The 25362-nt window shown below is 41.8% G+C and overlaps 1 protein-coding gene across 3 annotated transcripts; it reads right to left on the reverse strand.

Annotated features, from left to right (window-relative positions):
* Nucleotides 1–3630: 3630 nt before the first annotated feature.
* Nucleotides 3631–25100, reverse strand: LOC125236196 (ER membrane protein complex subunit 1). 3 transcript variants are annotated; one of them, XM_048142910.1, is made up of 18 exons: nt 24949–25100; nt 24750–24865; nt 24211–24342; nt 23454–23652; nt 22843–23176; nt 21842–22028; nt 21320–21436; nt 20743–20757; nt 19990–20156; nt 19617–19763; nt 19078–19245; nt 17954–18058; nt 16741–16945; nt 16216–16368; nt 15923–16099; nt 5134–5267; nt 4895–4994; nt 3631–4186 (listed from the first exon to the last, which is right to left on the reverse strand). In XM_048142910.1, exons 1-18 carry the CDS (start codon nt 25089–25091, stop codon nt 4026–4028), a joined length of 2760 nt encoding a protein of 919 aa, XP_047998867.1. In that variant the 5' UTR covers nt 25092–25100; the 3' UTR covers nt 3631–4025. The 3 variants fall into 3 exon arrangements, with proteins under 3 accessions (XP_047998867.1, XP_047998866.1, XP_047998868.1); XM_048142909.1 differs by lacking the exon at nt 4895–4994 and having other exon boundaries at nt 5034–5267; XM_048142911.1 differs by lacking the exons at nt 4895–4994; nt 20743–20757 and having other exon boundaries at nt 5034–5267.
* Between the last annotated feature and the right edge of the window lie 262 nt (nt 25101–25362).

Raw genomic sequence — 25362 nt, forward strand, 5'->3', positions numbered from 1 at the left:
ATCAACCCTCCCCATCCCTCCCCCCTCTGCGTCACCCCTCTTCCCCCCTTAAATAGCCGAAAATGCGGTTTTTCGCGATTTTTGACAAAACCGTTGTAGATACAGAAAAAGCGTGTAGGAAAAAAGTAATCCTTGATAAATTTACTACAAATCGTTCATTGACACTTTGGTTCTAGCACTTATAGGTTTCGCGTGATCCATCACGAAACTTGGTCCTTTACTGCAATTTTCTTTAGTGAATGTTAAGTTTTCTCCCAAATTGCTTACGAAATCTGTTTGATATTACTAAAATATTATAAACTGAAAATGAATTTCAGGGGGAAAAATCACTACCATGGGTGGGACTTGAACTCACGGCTACTGGATTGATACTCCAGGGCTCTACCAACAGCTACCAAAAGCTCATTCCCAGTCATAGATACACTATATAGATCAATGGTACTCCTAGCGACTACTACCGTGAAAATATTACGTCTTAAATAGTTACTGGAATTCCAAGACATATTGGAAATTCCACCCATGGTAGTGATTTTTCCCCCTTAATTTTATTTTAGTCATGAGTTACAATATTTTAGTTATATCAAACAAATTTCGACGATTTCGTATGCATTTTGGGCGAAAACTTAACATTCACTAAAGAAGATTGCAGCAAAGGACCAACTTTCGTGACGGATCACGCGTAAACTATAAGTGCTAGAACCAAAGTGTTAATGAATGATTTGTAGTAAATTTATTAAGGATTACTTCGTTCCTACGCGCTTTTTCTGTATCTTCAACAGTTTTGTCAGAAATCGAGAAAAACCGCATTTTCGGCACTTTAAGGGAGGGTAGAGGGGTGACGCAGAGGAGGGAGGAGTGGGGAGGGTTGATGAAAAATAACTTCGGTCTATAACGTACATATTTCAATTTAAAAAAACCTTCCATTAATTATGCCGTAATTTTAGCTAATTTCCCCCTGCTAATTGACGACTGATCACTAACGGCGCGGCGCTCGCGTCGGGGCAGCAGCAGACATACTTACAGCGTCGCACGCGACGCCTATGCGGCGGCCACAACGTTGTTCGGCGGCACCGCAGAGGTCGTTAACGAGGAAGCAACTTCTACGCAACTTCGGCGGCGCCGATGTGGCGGACAACACTGCCGCGGTCAGTGGCGCTATCGCAGCGCTACCAGGAAGTTTCGGCGCCGACACGTGTCCGCCGTCCTCCGCACCGAATCGGAACTGAACATGTTCTTTCTAAAATAATATGAAGCTGCTCACCCATTCGTCGGAGAAATTCAAACCTCCTTGGAGCGCGGTATTCCTTCACCGCGCCCTCCGCCGCCGCCGCCGCCGCCGCCGCCGCCGCCGCAGCCCGCAGGTCGCGCAGCCCGCGGTCGCGAAGCACGTGGTCCCCGGAGCACGTGGTCCCCGGCGGAGCAACTTACCTACGTTACCGCTTATATTCTCGCGCGAAACTTTTAATACGCGGATAACACTTGCTACTTTAGTCTCGGAAATGCGAATAGTTTAAAAAAGAAAACTGATTAACGGTAACGATTTTTGCAGCATGGAACTTTCTTACAAAAAGTGGGTAGAATCATAAAGCACCGCTCGTTCATTTCTATCGTGAGAACCCCGAAAGACGAATAATGATCGCTAGCGAGGCATAATATATCTCATTATTCAAGACGAACGAGCGTAAATTAAAAGGGAAGAAAGAATTGACGGATGAAATTGAAAAATTTCATAATTCCGAAATGTTATAAGCCACTTTTTAAATAAAAACACGAATAATTCTGGTTTGACCAGAAGTAACGAGGAAATAGAAACTAAAAGATTAATTTCGAGACACCATGCTGTAAAAATGTTCGAACGGAATACGCGACAACCGGTCACTTCGGCGTTCGACGAAACAATGTGGGTGGCTGGTGGCGGGTCGGGGCGCAAGGAGCCTTATGTTGCAGGTGGGGAAAACGGGACTACCAACATCGCGGCGGTGTGACGCCGGAGCGACTTACAACGAACGATGGCGCCATCTATCGGTCCGATGCAACGTCTACGACGTACTCTCTCTATAAAGACCTCGGATATACAAACGGCACAAATAATAATTTAAATTGATCTATATATATAGGACTGTAAAATAACTTAAATACAGTTAAATATTAATAAAATAAGAAGGCCGTCACCGAAACAAACACAAAATAATTGAAATGAAAATACACCGATGTGAACTTACATCAGGGCATAAGACCATATTGGAATGGATATCAACGTAAATTAAAATTTTACTATTTTGGAACCAATCATTCAAAATATTTTTACAGGCTTAAACATTGTTAAATTGGGCTACCTAATTTTCTTTTAATATTAAAAAGAACTGTTACATGTCACTCATTCTAGTCAATTTCGGTAGCTACTATATAAAGCCATATAGTGAGGGACTCTACCCAGATTGTTTTAAGCCGAAACACAATGTATGTACCAATAGGCGGCGTATTGGTATTAAGCTATTGGCCAAGCCAAATCTACAATCGTTAGTGCTCAGTGGCGAACGAAACGTAGCTAGCTCTGTCGCACCAATAGGGGAGAGCTATAGAGAAATACAGCTATTAGATACGGTACGTTTCAGAGCATGATCGATTGGCAACTTGTGCAAACACCCTGTAAATATTGCGCGTTATGTTTTTTCATGTTTAAGTACGTATATGTGTATTATTTATTTATTCTTGATAACAGAACTATCTTGGCATGAAGATCTAAAAGAATGCAAGTGGTGTACATGTATCGGTATGTAGACACAGTTTTATTCACGTGTATGCTTGGTTTGTCGAGGCTTTATTTAGGTATTTCATTGCTATTTACTATCACGTGCTATCTTTTGGCATTTTAGCTACTGCCCTAATACAGTCATATGTGTGTCAGGCATTAGTGTATCAGGGTAACGGCGTAACAAATTTAGTAAAAGAAAACAATATAAACAATTGGAATTCATAGAAAATAACAAAATTTGGGTCAATCTTATGACCAGAGATCGGATTTTTGTGCGTCATCTCATACTAAAAGTCATTAAAATGACGTAAGTCACTAAGAATGTCGCAAATCCGTCTGATCTCTGCTTATGACATATTCATTAGCAAAAGATAAGATGTCACTTGTGCCCTACCTTACAATGCCCATGTGGCAATATTGCTTTACCTAAAATTGTTCGCAGCTTTGACTGTGACCTTGAATTGTCCTACATTACAACAAAACAAGAAAGTTCATTGTAACCATTATACACTCTTAACTTGCAGTGTTAGCAGTGTGGAACACTCGCGGCTAAACATATCTCATGTTTGCTTTAAAAATCAAATCAGGACTGTATAGATGGCAGTGTGACTATTTTACAATAAATGCACCTTCATCGTCGGTCTTCATTTCATCAGATATTTAAATAAAATGAATACTTAATGTACATGAAATCATATGGCGCAGGCAGACTAGGTGATTTGTTTAGAACAGTGCTCTGTAATGCTTTATAGTCCACAATGTATGCTGTACATAATATGTGTTCATTGATAATGTATATGAAAGTGTTATTTTGAGTATAATGAATATTTAGAATTTATTTTATATTATTAAATATTGCACACTGCACACTATCGAACTGCTTGGCTTTGCAGGTGCAAAGTCAATTTACTTACTATTACTGGGTAACAAACAGATAAACCTTGAGTAGTTTACATCTTACAAACTACCCGCGGATGTATCACTAGGATAACACCTACTAACCTGACCCTATCTGATATTTCCACGCATTCAGTCCCAATTATTTGAGCTCCGTAAAGAATAATCAATACGGGCGCTCAAAATTCGAATCAATACCACATTATAAGTCCAGTAATATTTTTTCTCAACAAATGTACGCCGCGCGGTATGTATTTATGAGCGCCGCGTACGTTTGTTAGAAGAGGTACTACTGGTTCTCTACTGTATCAGTACCTACTATCATTAAAATTTGATAACGCTCCAGCTATACAGTCAAAACTTATTGAACACATCACTTCCACGCGTTCTTTAAGGTTTTCCGCGAGGCGAAGTACTTGGAACTGTAGGTGGCGACAATGAGGCCGGCGAGCACCAGCGTGATCAGATAGTAGTCGAAGTCGTCCTTCAGGAGATCAAATGTTTTTGAGGGCGCCACTCGTGTGTAGAACAGATCTGTTTGAAGATGAAAAACAATGGTTATAGGCGATTTCAGCACTATTAACCCTTCGTCTGTGTTTGATAAGGATCCTAACATAAGGCGTTGGACTTTAAAATAATATATATCAAAGTTAATTGTTTTATGACAATTTTTTGACAGACACAGACGAAGGGTTAACTGGCTACTCACAATTAGCGGTAAACCTATGAACTCTCATTAAACACTGATCATTGGTTTGAATTGTTTAAACATGCCAAATGTGAAGGCCAGACACACTCCCCCTTATGACACACTTACCCGTATTGACCTTATAATATCAATTGATAATACGATAACTCTGTGGATTGGAAATTTACATCATATAGAACCAACGAGACTTGCTGACACAGATTTTAACAAAATCAGTAAGACTCGCCGAGCCCAGTGGCGATCAGTACTTCCGAGAGTTCCGAGTCATACAGCAACAATGATCATAAGAAACTTACCAAGTCCAGTGGCCAGCACTAAGCTGGTGCTCTCGATGCCCGCAGCCTCGGTGTAGAGCGCGCTGACGCGGTGCAGCGAGCGGTTGTAGTTGACGACGGCCTCGGCGGGTATCAACAGCATAGCCACTCAGTTGCTTTTGGTAGCTCTAGTTACCAGCTGTCACCTTTATTTTACTTGACAATAGAGGCCATTGAAAATTTTAGAGCAATTGAGTGGCTATACTACCAGTGACTCACCGAGTCCAGTGGCCAGCACTAAGCTGGTGCTCTCGATGCCCGCAGCCTCGGTGTAGAGCGCGCTGACGCGGTGCAGCGAGCGGTTGTAGTTGACGACGGCCTCGGCGGGTATCAACAGCCTATACTACCAGTGACTCACCGAGTCCAGTGGCCAGCACTAAGCTGGTGCTCTCGATGCCGGCAGCCTCGGTGTAGAGCGCGCTGACGCGGTGCAGCGAGCGGTTGTAGTTGACGACGGCCTCGGCGGGCAGCGGCAGCTCGGGCGCGTAGGGGATGAGCCCCTCCTCGCGCTGCTCGGCCGTCGGCGTGGCCGTCCGCCGCGGCTCGAGGAACGCCCAGGGCAGCTCCACTATCGCGCCCGTCGATAATGCCACTGACGAAACGATAAACCGATTTAAATAGGATCTTGAAGTATACAGAGTGTACACTGTACAGTATGTTGATGAGATAATTGTCACCTGCATAAAAACTACTTTGTACAAATAAAAGTGAATATAACGAACACATTCAAGCAAAAAAAACTGACTCGTTTATGAAACGTACTGAAAACGCTATTTCGGGGTCAGCTATTACGTTTTTACGAACAAAACTCAAACAAGATTCATGCCTAAGTAACGAGAAACAAAAACAACTCTTGAATATGTTAGCAGCTAGACCCTACTTAAGAGGGGGTCGTACGAAATCCTCGAAAAGTGCATTCGGCGTTTAACAAATGCTGCTCACATTTCTAAATTAAATGAAATAAAATAAATGGAGTTAATATCTTAAAGAGTGTGTCTACAACTTTTGACTATTCAGAATCTCTAATTATTAAAGGTATAATAAATAAACACACGCAAAGTTGACCTAAAATGAGAAAAACGTATGTCGCCGTTTAGTAAACTTTGTTAAAAAAATTCAATACTTTAGTTATAACATTAAGTGATTCTAAAAGCCAGATAAATGGACTAGAAGTTTTGAGGTTTTTTATATTTTTCCTCTCAAAGGCAACAAAGAAATTTTACCTTAAATTTAAACTATCGTAAAATTTCCATACATTCGCCATTGCTGTCAGAATTCTCCTTTCGATTAGATGCCGTGAGCGGCTCATCGGAGGCAGACGTGTCGCCGGTCGCTCCGCGTTGACAATTAAATTTGACAAATATTTTGACAGAAAATGGTGTACGTACACGAAAAACCATACCAGTGTAAAACTGTGCTCAAAATAAATAGGGTAAATCAAATATGTCAGGTGGAGATCCAATCTCATTTAAAATTTAAAGGTGCATGGCTTGTGCATAAAAAATAAATAAAAATATATCACATTATTAAAGAAAATAACGAACACAACCGAATGAGTATAAATGATTTCATTCTAGTTCGGTTAAATTGAAAAAAGTTTCATGTTTTGTTTTACTCATTGGAATACATTTTCATTACGCTGGTATTAACATTACGTCATTTTAAAAATATATATGACAGTACCTACGTCAAATTTTGTCAACCAAACTTCACAGGTTGTATGTAAACAATTACAATTTAATTTATTCATACATATTCAGATACGTATTAATCGATTCTTACTTAGAATAGAAAAAAGGGGAATGCGAGCGGGTATAGGTATAGTGCTTCTGGTTCAAATTTAATTGTGTATATAAAAAATCACTCAATTTCATTAAAGATTTACTTTGTGCATACCGCGAACACGTAACCGTAAGTTGAAAACAATAATAATTATAAATCACCTAAATACATCGTTGTTTACAAAGCGCTTGTTTTGAATGGCACTTCTCCACTCAACTAGACCAAATATTCATGGAACACCAGCTGGTGACCAGCATAAATGACTATGAACAGCCGTGCAAAAATATCTGATTTTCTATAGGGGGCCATATGACGACATGTTCCCGGCAAAAAATTGTGATGCTCCGTGACCGGCAAAAACATCGTCTCTCTTTCTAGCGTCTCGCGAGCGTATAGCGTCGGGCCAACTGTATGGAAAAAGACGCCGCGTCAGCGCGGCCATACAGTTGGCCCGACGCTACGATCGCAAGACGGTAGATGTGGGAGGGTCCTTATCCGCATACTTATCTGATCGGGTCGCTTAAAAATATTTGATTCTTTATAAAAACCTAAATTACACTCTCACCCGCATAAATATCTATCCATTGTAAAGCAAATATATATCTTACGGGCTAGAAATCATTAATATGTAATTAAAGTGCAATAATAAACCCTACCTGGTTGCCTTACAGCCGTAAATTGTATGAGGTGATTTGACAGTTCACAAAAACGGTACCTATAGACTTGTGTCATTGGATATGTCTGTCTCATCTGTTCTTAAATTATGACAAGTAAACTTATTGCAAATCTAGTATCAGAAGCCTTTATAGGTACAAGCTTTTATTCAACTTGCCTTGTTAGTTATGTTAGTTTGAGTCAAAACGTAGAAGCTAAATTTGACCCACTTTCCGGTTTCCAATTGAGCTGAAATTTTGCACACATATAAATCGCAGCGTAATCAAGTGACAATGCAATATTATGGTATCATGGAGCTAATCTGATGATGGAGCAGAAAGGTGATCATAGGAACTCTGTTATGAAACGTCGTATCCCCATTGAGTCAGGGGTTTTTAGAAATGTCTCGGAGAGCAATAAATATTTTTTTTGCAAAAAAAACATTATAAATTGGGAGGTGTAATTTTTTATTATCTCTTACATAGCATTAAGAAGAAAAACCGACCAAGAGCGCGTCAGTGTAGGGTTCCGTAGTTTCCGACATTTTACATAATGACAATTTAATAAATACCGTAATTTGGGGTGAAAAGGGTTCCGGGGGTATATAATGTTATTATATTTCTTGACATATTCCTTCTATTTTCCGCAATCAAAGTAGGAAAATAATATATTATGTTTTTTTATTATTATTTGTATTTAGGACAACAGCCGTAAATATTCAACTTACATAGGTATTTTTACATAGTCTTAGGCCAATAGCAGTTATCTGTTGAGTGAAAAGTATTATACACAATATGTTACTAAAAAAAATGTGTGAATATTTAAAATTACAGTGAAAATGTGCAAGCCACACATTTTTATTTACAGTTTCATGTCTGTCAAAGTTGACGTTCAAATTTATTGGATTTTTACTCATTTTAATCGTTCATTATCCTTTTGAATGTGTATACACTTCTAAAGTTTATGTATAAATAACAGAAAATCATAAGACATATTTTTATTTTTATAATGGTTTTCATGAAGAAAGCGATGCAACTGTGTTGGGGAATTTTTACGGGATGAATAAATATCCGCGGCCTGAGGGGTGAATGGGATCAGGAATGGGGGGAATCGGGTCGCAAAGGGGGTGAATAGGTTTACGAAGGGGCTGATTAGGGTCGGAAGAGGGGTGAATTGGGATGTGTGGTCAATGCTTGTCACATTGTATAAAATATATATAACTTACCTAAAGTGGTATTTTTATGAATGACTTCTCTGTATATGGACGCAATTTATACGTCAATGTATTGCTTCGTAGTTAGACTAGATACAAGAAATTAACACTTAGAAATGTTAATCACACTTCTGTCTACCTCCACGTTTCTACTTAAGTCCGCAAAAATCACCCATGGTTGCTATAATATAGACGGATTACTTTAAAATAAAAATCATAAGTATAAAACTATACAACTAGGAAAGAAATAAAATTATTTTATTGAATCATTTTTGATTTGTTCTTTTTCAAGTTTATATAAATAATAAATTTTCAATTCGCTCAAAGATTGGAAGAGATCCCTTATAGGGATAAGTTCGCCTTTGTACATCATAACTTTACTGTATTTTTATGTCCTAACTTGTCTTATGTACAATAAAGTGTTCACATATATACTGAGCCGGGAATCGAACCCGGGTCTTCAGCTTACGCAGCTAACGTTATTACCACTAGGCAACCAGGCCAGGTTAAAAAAACGGCCAAATGAGAATTGTAGCACGACCAAGTTTCCCACGCGTAACGCAGGTAGAAGGTTCCGCCGGCCCTTCCGATTCCAACGGTACCGCACCATTGTTTCTACATTGCGATGGCCGGCCACTGCAGATGCGCGGGTCCAGCGTCCCGTTACTCAGGAAGGAAGCGTCGCTTTCACCCACGCCGTCGGGTGGTATAAAAGCCCGCCGGGACACATCCCAAATCAGTTGACATCCCAGTCTGCTCCTAACTAGGACCTTACTCTAGGCCTAAGATAGCTCCTTGCTAAGTACGGAGAAAGCCCGTTCCGATCACACATTGCGTAAACCCCTGCGTTTGGCGTAAGGTCGCAATTCCGATCACACACGGAGAGTCTTCTACTAGCAAGGCGTGAGCCCGGTTCGGAGTACGTCTCGTTACGTCACCTCTTTTCGGTACACCCGCTACCGTCGCGTCCATAGTCAAAGTGAAGTTCAGTGAAAGCAACAGTGTACAGTGCTAGATATACCACTCACGGCATTCGTGTTACTTAGTGTTACTAGACTACATTGTGTAAGACTATTTGTGTAAACCTGTGTGTAACTCTTGTGTTGTCTAAATAAATCCAATTGGAATCGTTGTTGTTGTTCTGTTAAGCCAGGCCTGAACCCTCACCATCTTATAAGAGTGTCGACTTATTGGGACCCTTAACCCAATTAGTCTGCGCTCGGTAAAGGGAACAACATCACCCCTTTACCGCCTTTTACAACTGGCGCCCAACTAAGTGGCCCTGGCTTCAGAACCCAGAACACGAGCACAACACAGAGCGAAGATGGCCCTCACAATGACCGAAGAACAGCTCCAGCGCATCATCGCAGCTCTAGCACCGGCAAACAGACAAGGGTCTTTCGCACGATGCAACGCAGTATACGACGGAACTGGCGAAAACGAGGCTGCAGAGACTTTTCTCGCAGCTATCAACGTGTACAAGAAAATCGAGAACATTGACGACGAGAACGCTCTCGAAGGGCTTACCCTCCTTTTAAAAGGAGACGCCGCTGTCTGGTGGGAAGGTGCCAAGTCAGACGTCAAGTCCTGGACGGATTTTGAGAATCGGCTGCGGCACGCGTTCGCCCCGAAAATACCAGCGGACATCCTGTATCAGAGGATAATAGAACTCAAGCAGGATGCGAAAACCCCCACTGAGAAGTTCGTCGCAAAGAAGAGGGCACTTATAGCCCAGCTGCCTTCACCAATCCCACCGGAGACCCATCAACTCCATATGATTTATGGTCAGCTCCACTTGAATATACGGGAAATGGTACCAAGAAGCGCTTTCAAATCGATCAACGAACTTCTGAAACTCGCACGGAGCGCTGAAGAAATCCTATTGGAAAAGAAGACGAGCTGGGAAGAAAATGTTGCCTCAGTACCTTCAAACAATAATCGGAACACTTCAGGCCGACAACGCTGCGAGTACTGCGATAAGAACGGGCACGCCGAAGCAGATTGTCGCACAAAGAAGCGGCAACAACAAGAGATGAGCTCAACTGCAGGGGGAGATGTGAGCAAGGTTGCTCCATCAGCACCGGTTAGCATCAGTTGCTACGGATGCAGCAGACCCGGCGTCGTTCGCAGCAAGTGTCCTAATTGCTGCAGAAATGCAAATCCAGGAGACCAGAGCGTTGGCCTATATTCTTGGGCCCCAAGCGTACCTGGTGAAATAGGGCCAAGCCCTACAGCAAAACTTCAAGCAGGCTGTACGCAAGTTCCCTCTACGGAAGAAAGGGAGGAAATAAGAAAAGAAGCATTAGACAAGAATAGTCAGGAAGCTTTGAAGTTGCAGCCACGTGATCCAGCAGTGGTCATTCCAGCTCATGCTGAGCGTGCTAAACTTGCACCAAAACAAGATAGCTCTGACGTAAAGTCACAACGTCAGCTCGCATCATGCATAGTCACTCGGAATAGTGACTGTCCGGAGAAGATTAAACCTCCCCAAGATGCAGCGTTTCCATTGTTTCTACATTGCGATGGCCGGCCACTGCAGATGCGCGGGTCCAGCGTCCCGTTACTCAGGAAGGAAGCGTCGCTTTCACCCACGCCGTCGGGTGGTATAAAAGCCCGCCGGGACACATCCCAAATCAGTTGACATCCCAGTCTGCTCCTAACTAGGACCTTACTCTAGGCCTAAGATAGCTCCTTGCTAAGTACGGAGAAAGCCCGTTCCGATCACACATTGCGTAAACCCCTGCGTTTGGCGTAAGGTCGCAATTCCGATCACACACGGAGAGTCTTCTACTAGCAAGGCGTGAGCCCGGTTCGGAGTACGTCTCGTTACGTCACCTCTTTTCGGTACACCCGCTACCGTCGCGTCCATAGTCAAAGTGAAGTTCAGTGAAAGCAACAGTGTACAGTGCTAGATATACCACTCACGGCATTCGTGTTACTTAGTGTTACTAGACTACATTGTGTAAGACTATTTGTGTAAACCTGCGTGTAACTCTTGTGTTGTCTAAATAAATCCAATTGGAATCGTTGTTGTTGTTCTGTTAAGCCAGGCCTGAACCCTCACCATCTTATAAGAGTGTCGACTTATTGGGACCCTTAACCCAATTAGTCTGCGCTCGGTAAAGGGAACAACATCACCCCTTTACCGCCTTTTACAACTGGCGCCCAACGTGGGGCGCCAGTTGTAAAAGGTGGTAAAGGGGTGATGTTGTTCCCTTTACCGAGCGCAGACTAATTGGGTTGAGGGTCCCAATAAGTCGACACTCTTATAAGATGGTGAGGGTTCAGGCCTGGCTTAACAGAACAACAACAACGATTCCAATTGGATTTATTTAGACAACACAAGAGTTACACGCGAGTTTACACAAATAGTCTTATTCTTGTACAATGTAGTCTAGTAACACTAAGTAACACGAATTCCGTGAGTGGTATATCTAGCACTGTACACTGTTGCTTTCACTGAACTTCACTTTGACTATGGACGCGACGGTAGCGGGTGTACCGAAAAGAGGTGACGTGACGAGACGTACTCCGAACCGGGCTCACGCCTTGCTAGTAGAAGACTCTCCGTGTGTGATCGGAATTGCGACCTTACGCCAAACGCAGGGGTTTACGCAATGTGTGATCGGAACGGGCTTTCTCCGTACTTAGCAAGGAGCTATCTTAGGCCTAGAGTAAGGTCCTAGTTAGGAGCAGACTGGGATGTCAACTGATTTGGGATGTGTCCCGGCGGGCTTTTATACCACCCGACGGCGTGGGTGAAAGCGACGCTTCCTTCCTGAGTAACGGGACGCTGGACCCGCGCATCTGCAGTGGCCGGCCATCGCAATGTAGAAACAATGGTGCGGTACCGTTGGAATCGGAAGGGCCGGCGGAACCTTCTACCTGCGTTACGCGTGGGAAACTTGGTCGTGCTACAGAATCTATTTTCGCACAATTGTAAAACTAAATTATTTTTACTAGTTATTTACCTCCAAAATACCAAATAAAATTGGGCTACATAGTACATCGTTTTCTGAAGATTTTGGGTTCATGGGGTCGGAACGGGTATACCTAACGTAATTTATGGTGAATAGGGCCAAAACCGACTTTTGAACGTCGATAGCAGTTTTTTTATATGTGCCATGCTAATTTTTTACACAAAAAATCTTCCGGCAGTGTGAACTTCGGTTTGTCTTTGAAAATATGTCGTTTTATTTAGTAATTTTCGCTCACCCTAACGTTGGAGTGAATAGGGTCGGGAAGGGGTGAATAGGGAAAAGGGTTGACTCTTTCGGATTGCGAACAAAATATGACCTGTCACGAGCAAATTATATTTATTTTACCAAAAAATAAGGATTTAATATGTTATGAGTGGTCGGTAATGAAATCTACACATATTATGATAACCCTTAACCACCCTTAACCAACCTTTATAGTTAGATGGTGCTCTGACGCGGTGAATAAGTAAGTATGGTCGTGGGCAGTGCGGATGTCAAAATATAAGCATAGTTTGTTGCTATTTTTCATGTTTAAATAAACTTCTAAACTAACGTAGTGGGTATTAAAGTAAAAGGTTCACAGTGAATATTAGGTTGCCAGAAATGTGTTCAGCTATACCATTGTATTGAATTTTGTATCATAAAGTCAAACTAGGTATTTACTACTAATGATTTACTCTTTGGGGTGTCTTTGATCACTTGCATGGGGTAACATTGACCATAATGACACATAGTTAATTATTGTCTGATTTTGTCACGGTACTTGTTGAGGCTGATAATTTGATCGCTTCTTGTGATAAATATTGAAATAATTGCAAATAAAGTTGGTTTTTCGAAGATGTTAGTTTCATGTGCTCTGCCTACCCCTTTATGGGATACAGGCGTGATTGTATGTATGTATGTATGTATGTTAATTTTTATTCTTGATCAAAGTAACCCCAAAATAGTGTTAAAGAGTTGTAATATTTGACTGCGAACCATTTTTTTTTTTATCTTTTCTTGACATAAAATACTTTTGTAAGGGATTACATTCAATTATCATTAAAAAAAATATATAGTGTATTAAAGTAACCCCAATGTCAGTTTATGTTTGATCACATCGTTTTTTTTCTGCGTACATTATTTTATTTATTTATTCCTTATTGCACATAAAAAAATAAGTACAAATGGTGGACATAATGCCTTAAGGCATTCCCTACCAGTCAACCACTGGGTTAAAAAGAAACATTTCATACGTGCAGGCATCGTGACAGAAAACAATAATCCTGATATCACTTATTTTCTTACCTTTTTAGATTTTTAGCAGGAAAAGACTAAAAAAGTTGATGGTCCCATTTTTTTTCTTCCTTAGTTACGTTACGTTGACCAATTTTGGAATTTATACTTCTCTAACTCCTACATTTAATGGGTAAAAATACCCATTAAATGTAGAAGCTAGAGAAGTTCAAATTCCCAAATTGGTCAATGTAACCCTAGTTTACGGTAGACACCGTCAACCTATTCTAATAATTATCTTTTTATTTGAAAGAAAATTCGTTACGATAATATGCATATAAAATATGCAATCTAAGATAAAAAATACTTTTCATATAGTTACAAACTTAGTTCAGATTTTTTTTGTACAACTTTTAAAAATTGTTCTACCTATCAAGTTCAAAATAATTTTCCTAGAAAGTCTTTTTTCTACTCCCGAACTACATATTATTCGTCATTTACAGGGTCGTGCATAGATCTTTAAAACCCTACATAAAAGTCTATTCCCCAAAGCCAGTGTCCGCCGGCTTTCCGCGCATGCGCGCAGTATCGAAAAAATTGAAAACGCATTGTTTGGCTCTGTAACCATGGCAACGCCTTATAACGATACGGCGCGCGTGCGCGGGAAGGCTTTGGGCAGCTGAGCTGACAGTGCAAACCTTTGCGTCAAAATACAGGAAACAGTGTGAATTTCACGAAAGTTATTCAAGAAACCTATTAAAAACTAAGTGCATGGTCGTAAAAAAAGTATTGTATGCAACGGTGTTTAACTGAGTCAAAAAATACTCGTGGCGTCTTAATAACAAATTTCGCCTCAATTTTTGATCTCCTTTAAACGCCTGTTGCATAAAATACTATTTAAAGTTCTGCTTTTGAGATTTTTTCATATTTGAGAAAACAGCCCTTATGGCCTGAAATACAGCATACGGCAGTGATATTGACATTGATATGCTTTTTCGTATTTTGATGGTATTTTGACTGCACTGTATTTTTTGCCATGCTAATTTGAACCTTATCTCTGAGCGATGTTTTTTAATTTTCAGTTACATCACAGATGTGTATGACATGACATCTAGGTTTATATTGACCGGGATATAGACCGTGATTACCTTTTTGATTTTATAATATAAGTCTAATGAAAATAACCGTGAATCATTCAAAACTCTTATTATGACATCTAGGTATTTAGCCATTTAAAAGAAACTACAAGGGGCTTTACAGACGTAGCGACTGCAACTGGTACAGGGCCCAAGCCATAATTTAAAATTATATTGTGATTTTTATATCTATTTGTGGTTTATTTAATACTAAGTATGAGTTTCAACATTTTCAACTCAAGGAACTGAAATTAAGAGAAGGGACTCGGAAATTGGGTAAGATCAAGAGTCTGATGCAGATGGCGATGGCAGTATTGGATAAGATAAGATATGCGTCGATATTCCCTGTCTTTCTTTGTGTCTCTGACATGACTGCTGCTAGCTGTACTCTATTCATTAGGTTTTTATTTTATACACATATTTTATTTTTGTATCAAAATAAATGATAAATTGATAAAAAACCTAACGACCAAAAAGAATAAAGTACCTATCTGTTAGTCTTTAATACACCCCGCATATACGTAATGCACAGCACAGGCCTCCGAAGACCGGCAGGGCAATCATGGTCGCGCGATAAATGGTATAACATCGGGCCGTCCCTATCGCACTTACAAATAGTGTGATAGGGCTGATGTTTTATCATTTATCACGCGACCATAATAATTGTCTGCCTGGAGGTATGGCCTTTAGCCCTTCACACACGTCTTTGAATAATGTTTGCGGGGATAGGCAGGCTGACGATTTTTAATCTAAGTATAGAAAAGTAACGCAAAATGTAGTGCATAGTAATTTGAAATACACCTAGATAAACAATCAATTGAATAAGGAACGTTATCTACATATTTAGGTAAATTAAATTCACATGAGACATGAACAGAGAAGGAAAGCTAGATGATGCGTATTTTTTCTCTGTCTTCTTGTATGCTACCTTTTTTACAGTTTTAATTTCTCAAAGGAGGTCAGTAGTTGACTACAAACTCAAAATAACACTCTTGAAAAAAATTAAGGGTCACTGACCTTTCACAGTAAATTGAGGTAGTGTGAGTGAAGGGTGTTTGTGTGTGTAATGGGGTAATTTGACAGATTCTGAAAATTCTCCCTGCTCTACCCCCTCTTAACATTTTTACTGACACGTCAGCTATTTTAACGAGCGCAGCTATAGACCGATATTAAGCCCCGTTTCCTCAGCATTTACAGCGTGTCATGTTCACGATGATGATGTATAGGCTTCCACCAACGGACGGCTCCGAGAAGAGTAGGTACTCACGCAGCACGTGCTTGTCGGTGAGCGAGCGCTCGGTGTGCGTGGTCGCAGCGGCGGTGGGTGCAGCAGTCAGGATGTAGGTCTGCCGTTCCACCGACGGCGCGCGCTCCGACCGCAGCGAGCTGAACGCCGCGCCCGCCGGCAGCCAGCGCTGCTTGCCCTCGTACAGCTCCATAGTCGCTATAAAATTAATCAAAATTATTTTTTCTGTATTCAAAGACTGGAGAATAAGGCAGCCCCGATCCAGCAATGTCACTATTTAACTGCACTAAGTATAGTAAAGATTGTGGACTCACAGACTTCGTAGCGCCGCTGCCGGTCGCTGTAGTACACGTATGCGACGAAGTTGTCCGAGTGCACGGCGAGCGGCTCAGCGCGAGCGCGCCGCTGCGTCTGCGCTGCCACCACGGCGCCCGACACGCCGTCCACTAGCGTCGCCACCACTACGTCTGAAAATAATAACATGTTTGGTACACGAATATTGACACACAAGTTATTTATACCATGACGATGGCAAACAAGCATGGCCACCTGATGGTAATCACTCATATACAGAATGCATGTTACCGACTCAGATGTAGAAGAAGGTAGAATGTATGTTCCTTCGTTCAAGGTTGCAGAGACAGATGTGTGGTGTGGTTTCTATATACTCACCCTTGCGCAGGACCTTCAGAGATGAACAGCACGAGGTTCGGGTAGGAATATTTGTGCAGCACGGAGCGGTCTCCCAGTACTCGGCCGGGCTCGTCGGGCCGCTTGCCGACCGCTGACACGATACGGTGCCTTTAAGGTTATTTACTCTGTAAAGTTTACCAACTCACCCTTGTGCAGTGGGTCAGGGCCTTCCGAGATGAACAGCACGAGATTAGGATTGGAGTATTTGTACAACACGGAGCGATCTCCTAGTACTCGTCCGGGCGAGTGTACTCGCTCGTCGGGCCGCTTGCCGACCGCCGACACGATACGGTGTCCGGAACCTTCGGACCCGCCGAGGTTCAACGACCACGTCTTTTCCGCTACTACAGTCTGTGGTGATAAATGTTTAAAATTACATTAGCACATAACGTTTATAAGGCATTTGTCATAGGCAAGTGAAATGAAAAGTACATTTATAGAAACGTAACAGCTTATAACGCGAATGCACAACCCATCTAGCGAGATCGCCGCAAAGATGTTAATTTTTTTTACTTAGAATATAACTATAGGTATCCTAAGAAAGCATTTTATACAACAATCATTTAGACCCAAGAATTGTGTTTGTAGTTGTTTCGTATTTGAATAGATGCAACTAAAATAAGTTGTATAGCTCAAATTCTAATTTAATATAGGAGCTTCTATGTGTGGTTAATAAATAAATCATAAATTGTCATAGGTATATGCCTCCTTTTTTTTCAACGTGAAGAAAAAGGACTGCATGTTGTCTATGATAGTGTAATATCGGCCTTAAGCATAGTCTACATCATTTTCTGAAGTGATATCATGTGTGTTTGCTCAAGTCATTATTGGTACAATATAACACTATGTTCTCGCGTTTTGTACACATTTTTTAAAGACGCACACGGTGAGAACCAATCCGACCAAATGGAGCGTCACTATTATTTAAAAATTTAAAAACATCCTAAAAATTTCAATAGAGAGAACGGGTCGTCGTTAACATGGGGACCAGTGATTCAGATGTTGAAACCAAGAGATCTATCTTCGGACCAGTGCGCGGATACTATGAGTGTTGTGTGTCGTGCGGTGGATAATAAACATTAAACAAATACGGGTAGGTCAATTTTATTTGTCTAACCCGAACATTTATAAAAACGGGTAGTTTGGTGTTGTTTACATCCCCATTGACATTTTGCTGGGACGTCAGTCTTCCGCGACTACGGCTAGTGCAACCTGGCCGAAACATTGGAGAAAAGGTAATAATGTTATTTGATCGCGTTCGACCCGTGTGTGTCTAGAAAATGTCATTATTGGTACAATTTGAGATATCAGTCAAACCAGACAGTTATAATTAGAGAGTGGAGCAATAAATAGACTCACCTTTCCGTCATATCTGAGGGCGTAGCCCTGAACCTTGGCCGTGCTTCTATCGGCAACGTAGATAAACATGTTCTCGACTAGCGGCGCGGCCGACAGCGGGAAAATCTGCAGATGAAAGTTATATTAGTACAGAATATTGACACAGAATAATATTTCAATTGATGAAAGTAAATATTTATGTCTGCATTCCGTTCTTATATATCAAATTGAGTCATCTAGCTCTATATGCGTAGGTCAAAATAATATTCCTTTACTACGTGGCGATCTACTAAAATAGAGGAGGTAACGACGCAAACAATTGTATCAGAGGCAGCTTTAAAATTCATGGGGTTAACTTCGGAATACTTGACTCGTCTGCCAAGATCCGACACGTATCAATCTGCGCCAAGATCGCACACGTATCGGTCGGCCAGCAGCAGCCACCTCCGTTCCTATACAGTCACGTGTCGGCTCCGTACCTGCACCGTCTCGTCGGCGTCGAGCAGCAGCAGCGCGTGCCACCCGTCGCGGTCAGGCTGTGGCACCACGACGGTCTACAACAGCCGGTCCCGTGTCGGCTCCGTACTACGCTGTTCCGTGTCGGCTCCGTACCTGCACCGTCTCGTCGGCGTCGATCAGCAGCAACGCGTGCAGCCCGTCGCGGTCAGGCTGTGGCACCACGACGGTCTACAACAGCCGGTCCCGTGTCGGCTCCGTACTACGCTGTTCCGTGTCGGCTCCGTACCTGCACCGTCTCGTCGGCGTCGATCAGCAGCAACGCGTGCAGCCCGTCGCGGTCAGGCTGTGGCACCACGACGGTCTACAACAGCCGGTCCCGTGTCGGCTCCGTACTACGCTGTTCCGTGTCGGCTCCGTACCTGCACCGTCTCGTCGGCGTCGAGCAGCAGCAACGCGTGCAGCCCGTCGCGGTTAGGCTGTGGCACCACGACGGTCTACAACAGCCGGTCCCGTGTCGGCTCCGTACTACGCTGTTCCGTGTCGGCTCCGTACCTGCCCCGTCTCGTCGGCGTCGAGCAGCAGCAACGCGTGCAGCCCGTCGCGGTCAGGCTGTGGCACCACGACGGTCTACAACAGCCGGTCCCGTGTCGGCTCCGTACCGACACAGTCCCGTGTCGGCTCCGTACCTGCACCGTCTCGTCGGCGTCGAGCAGCAGCAGCGCGTGCAGCCCGTCGCCGTCGGGCTGCGGCAGCACGGCGGCCTGCAGCAGCCGCGAGTCCAGCGGCACTGTGCCCTCGCCCGTCGGGGTGCCGCGGATCGGATTCAAGTTGATCACCAGCCCGTTGCCATTATCCTGCACAACATATTATTTTCTTCAAAAGTTATTAGAGGTAGATAGATGTAGTGCGAAAAGCTTTTCCTTCGTATTTTTCCGGAAACGTTGACACTTGACTGAAATAGCAAGACGTGTTTGCACGTTTCCGTCAAAATACGAAGGAAATTCTCTTCTTCAAAGTACGAGTATATTTTTTTCGCGATATTTTTGCCTGTTTATCTATTTCTTATTTAAAAAATCTAGTCAGTGCGTTGTGTAATTTAACATGATTTCCCAAAACGAAATAGAAGGCTACGTTCCGAATCGGAGTCCCCTTTCGATTTAGAATCTGAATGTACCTCCTGTTGAGTTCTGACTCTCAATAACAATGTAGGAATAGTAGAACTTACCGCCTGCCTGCCAACAATAGTGAGGCACGCGTCGTGCGGCGGGTGGCGCGCGGCGCGCCGCAGGAACATGCGGGCGCCGTCCGCGTCCAGCTGCGGCTCGTAGCGCTGCCACAGCAGCGCGCCCGACAGGTTGTCCATGCCGAATATCTGAGAACACAATAAAACGTCAAATGTCCCTTCTACCAAAAAGCCACTATAAAATTTATACGTATTTGACATTTTCAAAATGAACATGTCGCAATATCTCAAGTGAGGACGCTAACGAGTTTTTTAGCGATTTGAGTGAGGGGAGCGCAAGTGTGACAGCGGTTTTAAGTAGGTAGGGACATTCAGTATAACACCTAAAGGTGCCAATATAGGAGTGTGAGGTCACCTTGCCCGCGCGGGTCACCAGCACGATGACCTTGTGCAGGTTGAAGTAATCGCGCACGAGCGGCGAGGGCTCGCTCGTGGCGCGCTCGCCGCTCAGCCCGCGCAGCAGCGTCTGCAGCTGCTGGTACTGTGTGCGCAGGCGGCGAGTGAACGCGCCCCATACTGAACCTGCCAAGATGACGAATATATTTGATAGATTGCATATTATTTGATTGTAAGCAGCAATTCGTGTATTAAGCCGTGGATATTATACTTGGGTGCGTGAAAGTTTTTTGTGAATAGGAATAAAGGAACGGGTTCAGAACCTTATCTTTCTCTTAAGCTGTTGCAAAAGAAACCAGGTCAAAAAAGACAAAAATACAAATTTTAGCTCAAGATTTTAGGAATAAAACAAAAAGCAAATGTACCTAATAATACACTCATTTCGCTAAGCACTCTTACGCTAGTCAAAGAGTGTTTGTCAAACAAGCAGTCATTGAAAGTATTGGCCTAAACTCTAAAGTGTTGTCAATACATCCACAACTGATTTACTGCCATAATTTGTTGCTCTACCTACAAGCAAAGGAGCAAGAATATCGCGTACCGAATACTATTTCGCTTTCACGATTGCCTGTCAGTGATAACATAAAAGTATACATTATTGGCGGCTACTAATACACATTGTAATTACTGTTAGCACTGTGATGTTGGTAGTCTCTTGTCCAACATTTGGTATACTTGAGTAAACACTAACACATCATCAAGCTACACTTACCATACATCTTGGCAGCTATAAACATAAAGAACCTCTGTCAATCAATACCAATCAATACCAAAACCAAATAAACGTTTTCTATTCTATTCTATTCAATAGGTAATTAATAAATGAAGGAAAATTACACAGCACTGTAATGAGTTTACGTATCATGGTTAGGTCAGGCCGCTTTTTTCATGTTTATCATGAGAAACCCAAGCAGACACAGAGAAATGGGAAAAATAAGTCTCTGAGATTGCGTCGAATTACCACAACTCCTCCTTAAAATGCTCTTGCTTAGAATGCCTTATGGCATTAAGTTCGCCTATTATACATTGTGTTTTTGTGTTCAACAAAGATTAAATAAATAAATAAACTCTTTCCACACGTGTAAATAGGTCGCCGCAATTAGAGTGCAGACAGTTCTTCAGAATGACCGTGACACGGTAAGTTTATTTTTATATAGGTACCTTTAATACCTTATTGATGATTCTCGTGGAGTTTAAGTTTGTACAGCAAACGACTTCGTTCATTTGTCTCTTTCGCTTACACAAAAGTGATGAAGAGGGAAAAAATGCAAGTAATTTAGTGAGCATACCTTCCTTCTGGTCGAACTCGGCTTCGATGGCTGCGTCGAGGTCTGAGACTGGCAGGTCGACGAACTGCGCCGCCACCACGTTCGCGAGCGCCTCCTCGCGCGCCCACAGCACGCGACCTACAGAATTTTATGTAACAAATCAAGTTAGTACTATCGGCCACACTGTTTGTACATTTGTAATCCTTATGGCTCTGAACCATTTGTGAACAGAAGTAAAATAATATAAAAAAGGTTGATTTTTTTTTTACTAGCGACTTTTGCTAGCTTAACAAGGGTGCGATGTGATAGTGAGTATATTGTCCTTTGACTCGTCGGCAATTTGTACACTTCTTTTTGCTGTGTACTTAACACAGCAAAAAGGAGTGTACAAGTTTCTAATGAGTTGGCAGCGCCCATGTGACACTCCTTGAGTTGCAGGCGTCCATAGTTACGGTGAGCGCTTTCCATCAGACGGACCGTTATGCTTGTTTGTAACCGACGTAGTATATAAAAACAATCCATAGATATTATAATAGTAAGCACCTCCTTGCTGCACGAGCAGCGCGGCGTCGTCCTCGGCGGCGAGCAGCAGGCGGCAGGCGAGCTGCTCGCGCGCGCCGCGCGCGCACAGCGCGCCGGCCAGCGTCGGCTCCGGCACGTGCGCGCCCGGCTCCGCGCGCACTCCCGCTATTTCGGCGCCGGAGAGCGAGTGCGCACACATCGATAGACCCTGTTGGCAAATAAACATTGGCTTCGGTTTCAGTTTCTGCTGTAAACTGTGCTGTTTCACAGTATAAGACCGGTCTAACCAGAGATCGGACACCTGAGCGTCATTCTAACAACATAAGGTTAATTATTCCGAAAACGTCTTACAAATGACGCCCAACTGTCCGATCTCTGCTTATAAGAAACGCCGCGCGGTATGTATGAATCGCGCGGATGGGAATGATTCATTCTCGTTCATCTTCCGCTTACATGTGTTACATACGTACACAGCGCGCATACATAAACACCGCGTGGCGTACGTTTGTTAAAGTTGATACTGATCTTTTACTGTGGCCATATAAAGATGTAGTACATAATCCTTTCCTTTCCCATACAGTTTATACTAGTACAGGGGTCAGAAATACACTTACTTAACTTTGTCTTGATTTTTACCATAGAATAGTTACGACAAATAAAAATATAAGTAGTTTAAGCACTTTTTCTGGCACAATAAAAGATTTTTATTTATTTATCGTATTTCTTCGTAAACATTAGTTTTTGTCATGCTATTGTAACCAACCTCAGTATATAAATTATAGGATGGCATGTTATTAGAACCACAAGGTCAGAAAAGACAGTATGGCAGTTTCAACACTAGATGGTGGGTAAATCATATGGATGTAAATACAACTGAGACTGACAGAAATGGCATGCCACGCGAACGCGTCATACATTTTCGTGAAATAAAAAGATGTTAAAAAACTGGTTCATTCACAAAATAAAATCATATTTTAAAAATTATAGAACTACATAAAATTATAAACAAAAATTTGCATTACCTTAACACTGTCATCCCAAACTTGTAGTACTATTGATCCACTAGGTCCATCTACAATTGCCACACTTGCCAAAGGATGACCAAGTGGCAAATTCAGCACCTCAAACTCATGGTCTTTGATCAGGACTATCTTGGAGTCTTCAAGTATAAAACCGGGCAGCACACTGTTGCCGTCCAAGGGTCGGATGTTGCCGGAATACTTCTCAATGTCAATGTAGTTGGAGACGGGCTTGCTGATGATCTGAACGGCTTGGGAGGTGACATCCAGCGAGATGAGGAGATTGCTACCCATTTTTCCTGAGGCACAGACGTAATGCGGCGCGGCTAGGAGGCAACTGCATAGGACAATTTTTTTTACAATCAATATTTTTTAACAGAAATAAATATTTATAGGAACAATATGTGGAGAAAATATATGATTATTTCTTTGTACATCTTAATTTATTTTAAATAATTAATGAACCTACAGAATCTTCTAATTGAAATAGTAAACAGATGTTCCAAGTTTATATTTTTGTAGAAACTGGCATTAGTAGGCATATACTGGAATGTATTTTGTCACATCAAAACAGGCTTAATTTTAATAAACTGATTAATTTTAATATATCTCACCCTTCATTAGTCCATAGTGCTGGCAACTTGGAAGTGGACCCTCTATTCTGTCCCGTCATCAAGTTGTACATAGAAACCTCGATCTGCGAGCCCAACACTGGCAACATGTGCACCAGCATATTGTTCTGCACCCACCACTCGGAGAACTCTGCCTGGTCATCATTCTGGAGTGTCAGGGACCATTCCCAGAGCAGAATACCTAGAAAACAATTATTGAAACATTAGAGTGGTAGTTAACAAATGTTTTTATTTATTTTGGTAGCATACACATCAGTGGCGACTGGTGAAAATTTCTGCTAGGCAACACTGAGCAAAAGGAAACCTACTTTAACATTAGGTACTTTACTAGTAATCAATTTTAGGCAAGCCGGTGGGAATCGACTTGTACGGACCAGCCGCTCTTGATACACATTACACTGGTCTTGTGAGTAAGGACATACTTGCAAGCCTTGTTCATGTGCTGCCATCATCAGTTTTCATTTATTTGCCTTATACAACATCCACAGGATGAGATGGGATAGTGCTATTACTTCCTGAGACTGGAATGGGTAATTTTTATAGGATTGACTATAATATTTATTCATTACTTATTTAACCGCTCTTATGTGGCCTGTCAATTTTGATCATTGAAAAAAAAAATTACCTTTGAATTTAAAACATATAGATTGAAATTCCCATGCACAGATCCGTGTCTAAGCATACAAGGGGTTAAGTTCAAAGTCCAACCAGTATAATGTAAATCATGACAAATTCTTACCAGTATTAGAATCCCATCCCCGCACTAAGTATGGGTTAGCTCCAGTCACTGTCACCACTTTATCACTGACATGGAGTAACTGGATATTTCCTGGAGATGCCGACTCAAATACATGACGCCATACCACTTGACCTGCCAGCACAACAACTTCATAAATAATTTTCCTTATCAATTTTGAAAAAAGTTTGGACAAAACACAAGTGCATCAGGACATTGACGTGCACATATCAGTTTTAAGCTGCGGGTGCATTAACAAATAATAATAGTGTATTATTCAATTTATTTTTCTAATGAAATGAATATAACTGTTTACAAATTCTACAAACAACAAAAATGATATTTAATTTTACTTAAAAACAACTTCAGTAAAGTATTTAAATCTAATATCTAAATAACCAATCTTTTTTTTTTAAACTACATTTCAAAATATTGCAGCCACAGAACTTCACGCGGAAGCTATCACTTACTGAATACCCGAGGGATTACTTTATTTACCATTATCGGAAGCGGTCAATAAAATAGATTAGTAAACAACGAACCTGTCTTCAAATTCAAAGCAGCCAGTACATTCTCTTCGGTCGCAACAATGATTTTCTTCGCTGTCGAAACTGTGTCGAATTGAGAAAACTTGATCCTCCCGACATAGGTTTGACGCCTGAAAACGATTTAAATAATAAATTCACTTACTAGAGACCCTAGGATGACATACAAATATCATAACCTAAAAGCTGTAGTTACCAGTCAAATTTGCCGATTTGATCTTCGTAAATACATTCGGATAGGTTAATTAAGCTAAAAAACACAATAAACCAGTTTATACTGTTCAAAGATCGCAATAAACCCAAAAAATTGGGTTTCAATCGAATTGACAGCACCCCCATTTCGGCCTAAATGACTTCAATGACTGAAAATCAATGTGTTGCTATGTAATTACGTTAATTGTTACTGTCAAACTTTCAATCACTTACAAACATGTCAAATATTTATTTTCCTTTTCCACAAATTGTAACTGTACGTTATCCAATTGAACTTCAATTATGTTTTTCATATATTGGCTTTTTTTTAATTCAAGAAGATAGCAGTTTACCACAGAATCAATGGCAAAAACTTAAGGAAAATAAAATACGCTGGTAACATTGCGATTGCGTTTCA

This window comes from Leguminivora glycinivorella, chromosome 2, assembly GCF_023078275.1.
Source record: "Leguminivora glycinivorella isolate SPB_JAAS2020 chromosome 2, LegGlyc_1.1, whole genome shotgun sequence".
NCBI lineage: Eukaryota > Metazoa > Arthropoda > Insecta > Lepidoptera > Tortricidae > Leguminivora > Leguminivora glycinivorella.

Excerpts from the sequence above, each read along its gene's own strand:
- LOC125236196 (XM_048142910.1), bottom strand. The coding sequence starts at position 25,091 with ATGGGGGTGCTGTCAATTCGATTGAAACCCAATTTTTTGGGTTTATTG. Across the intron at positions 23,653-24,210 it reads GGGATGGGATTCTAATACTG|GTATTCTGCTCTGGGAATGG; the intron begins GTAAGAATTTGT and ends ATTGTTTTCTAG. Across the intron at positions 16,369-16,740 it reads CCCTGACCCACTGCACAAGG|ACGTAGTGGTGGCGACGCTA; the intron begins GTGAGTTGGTAA and ends TATTATTTTCAG.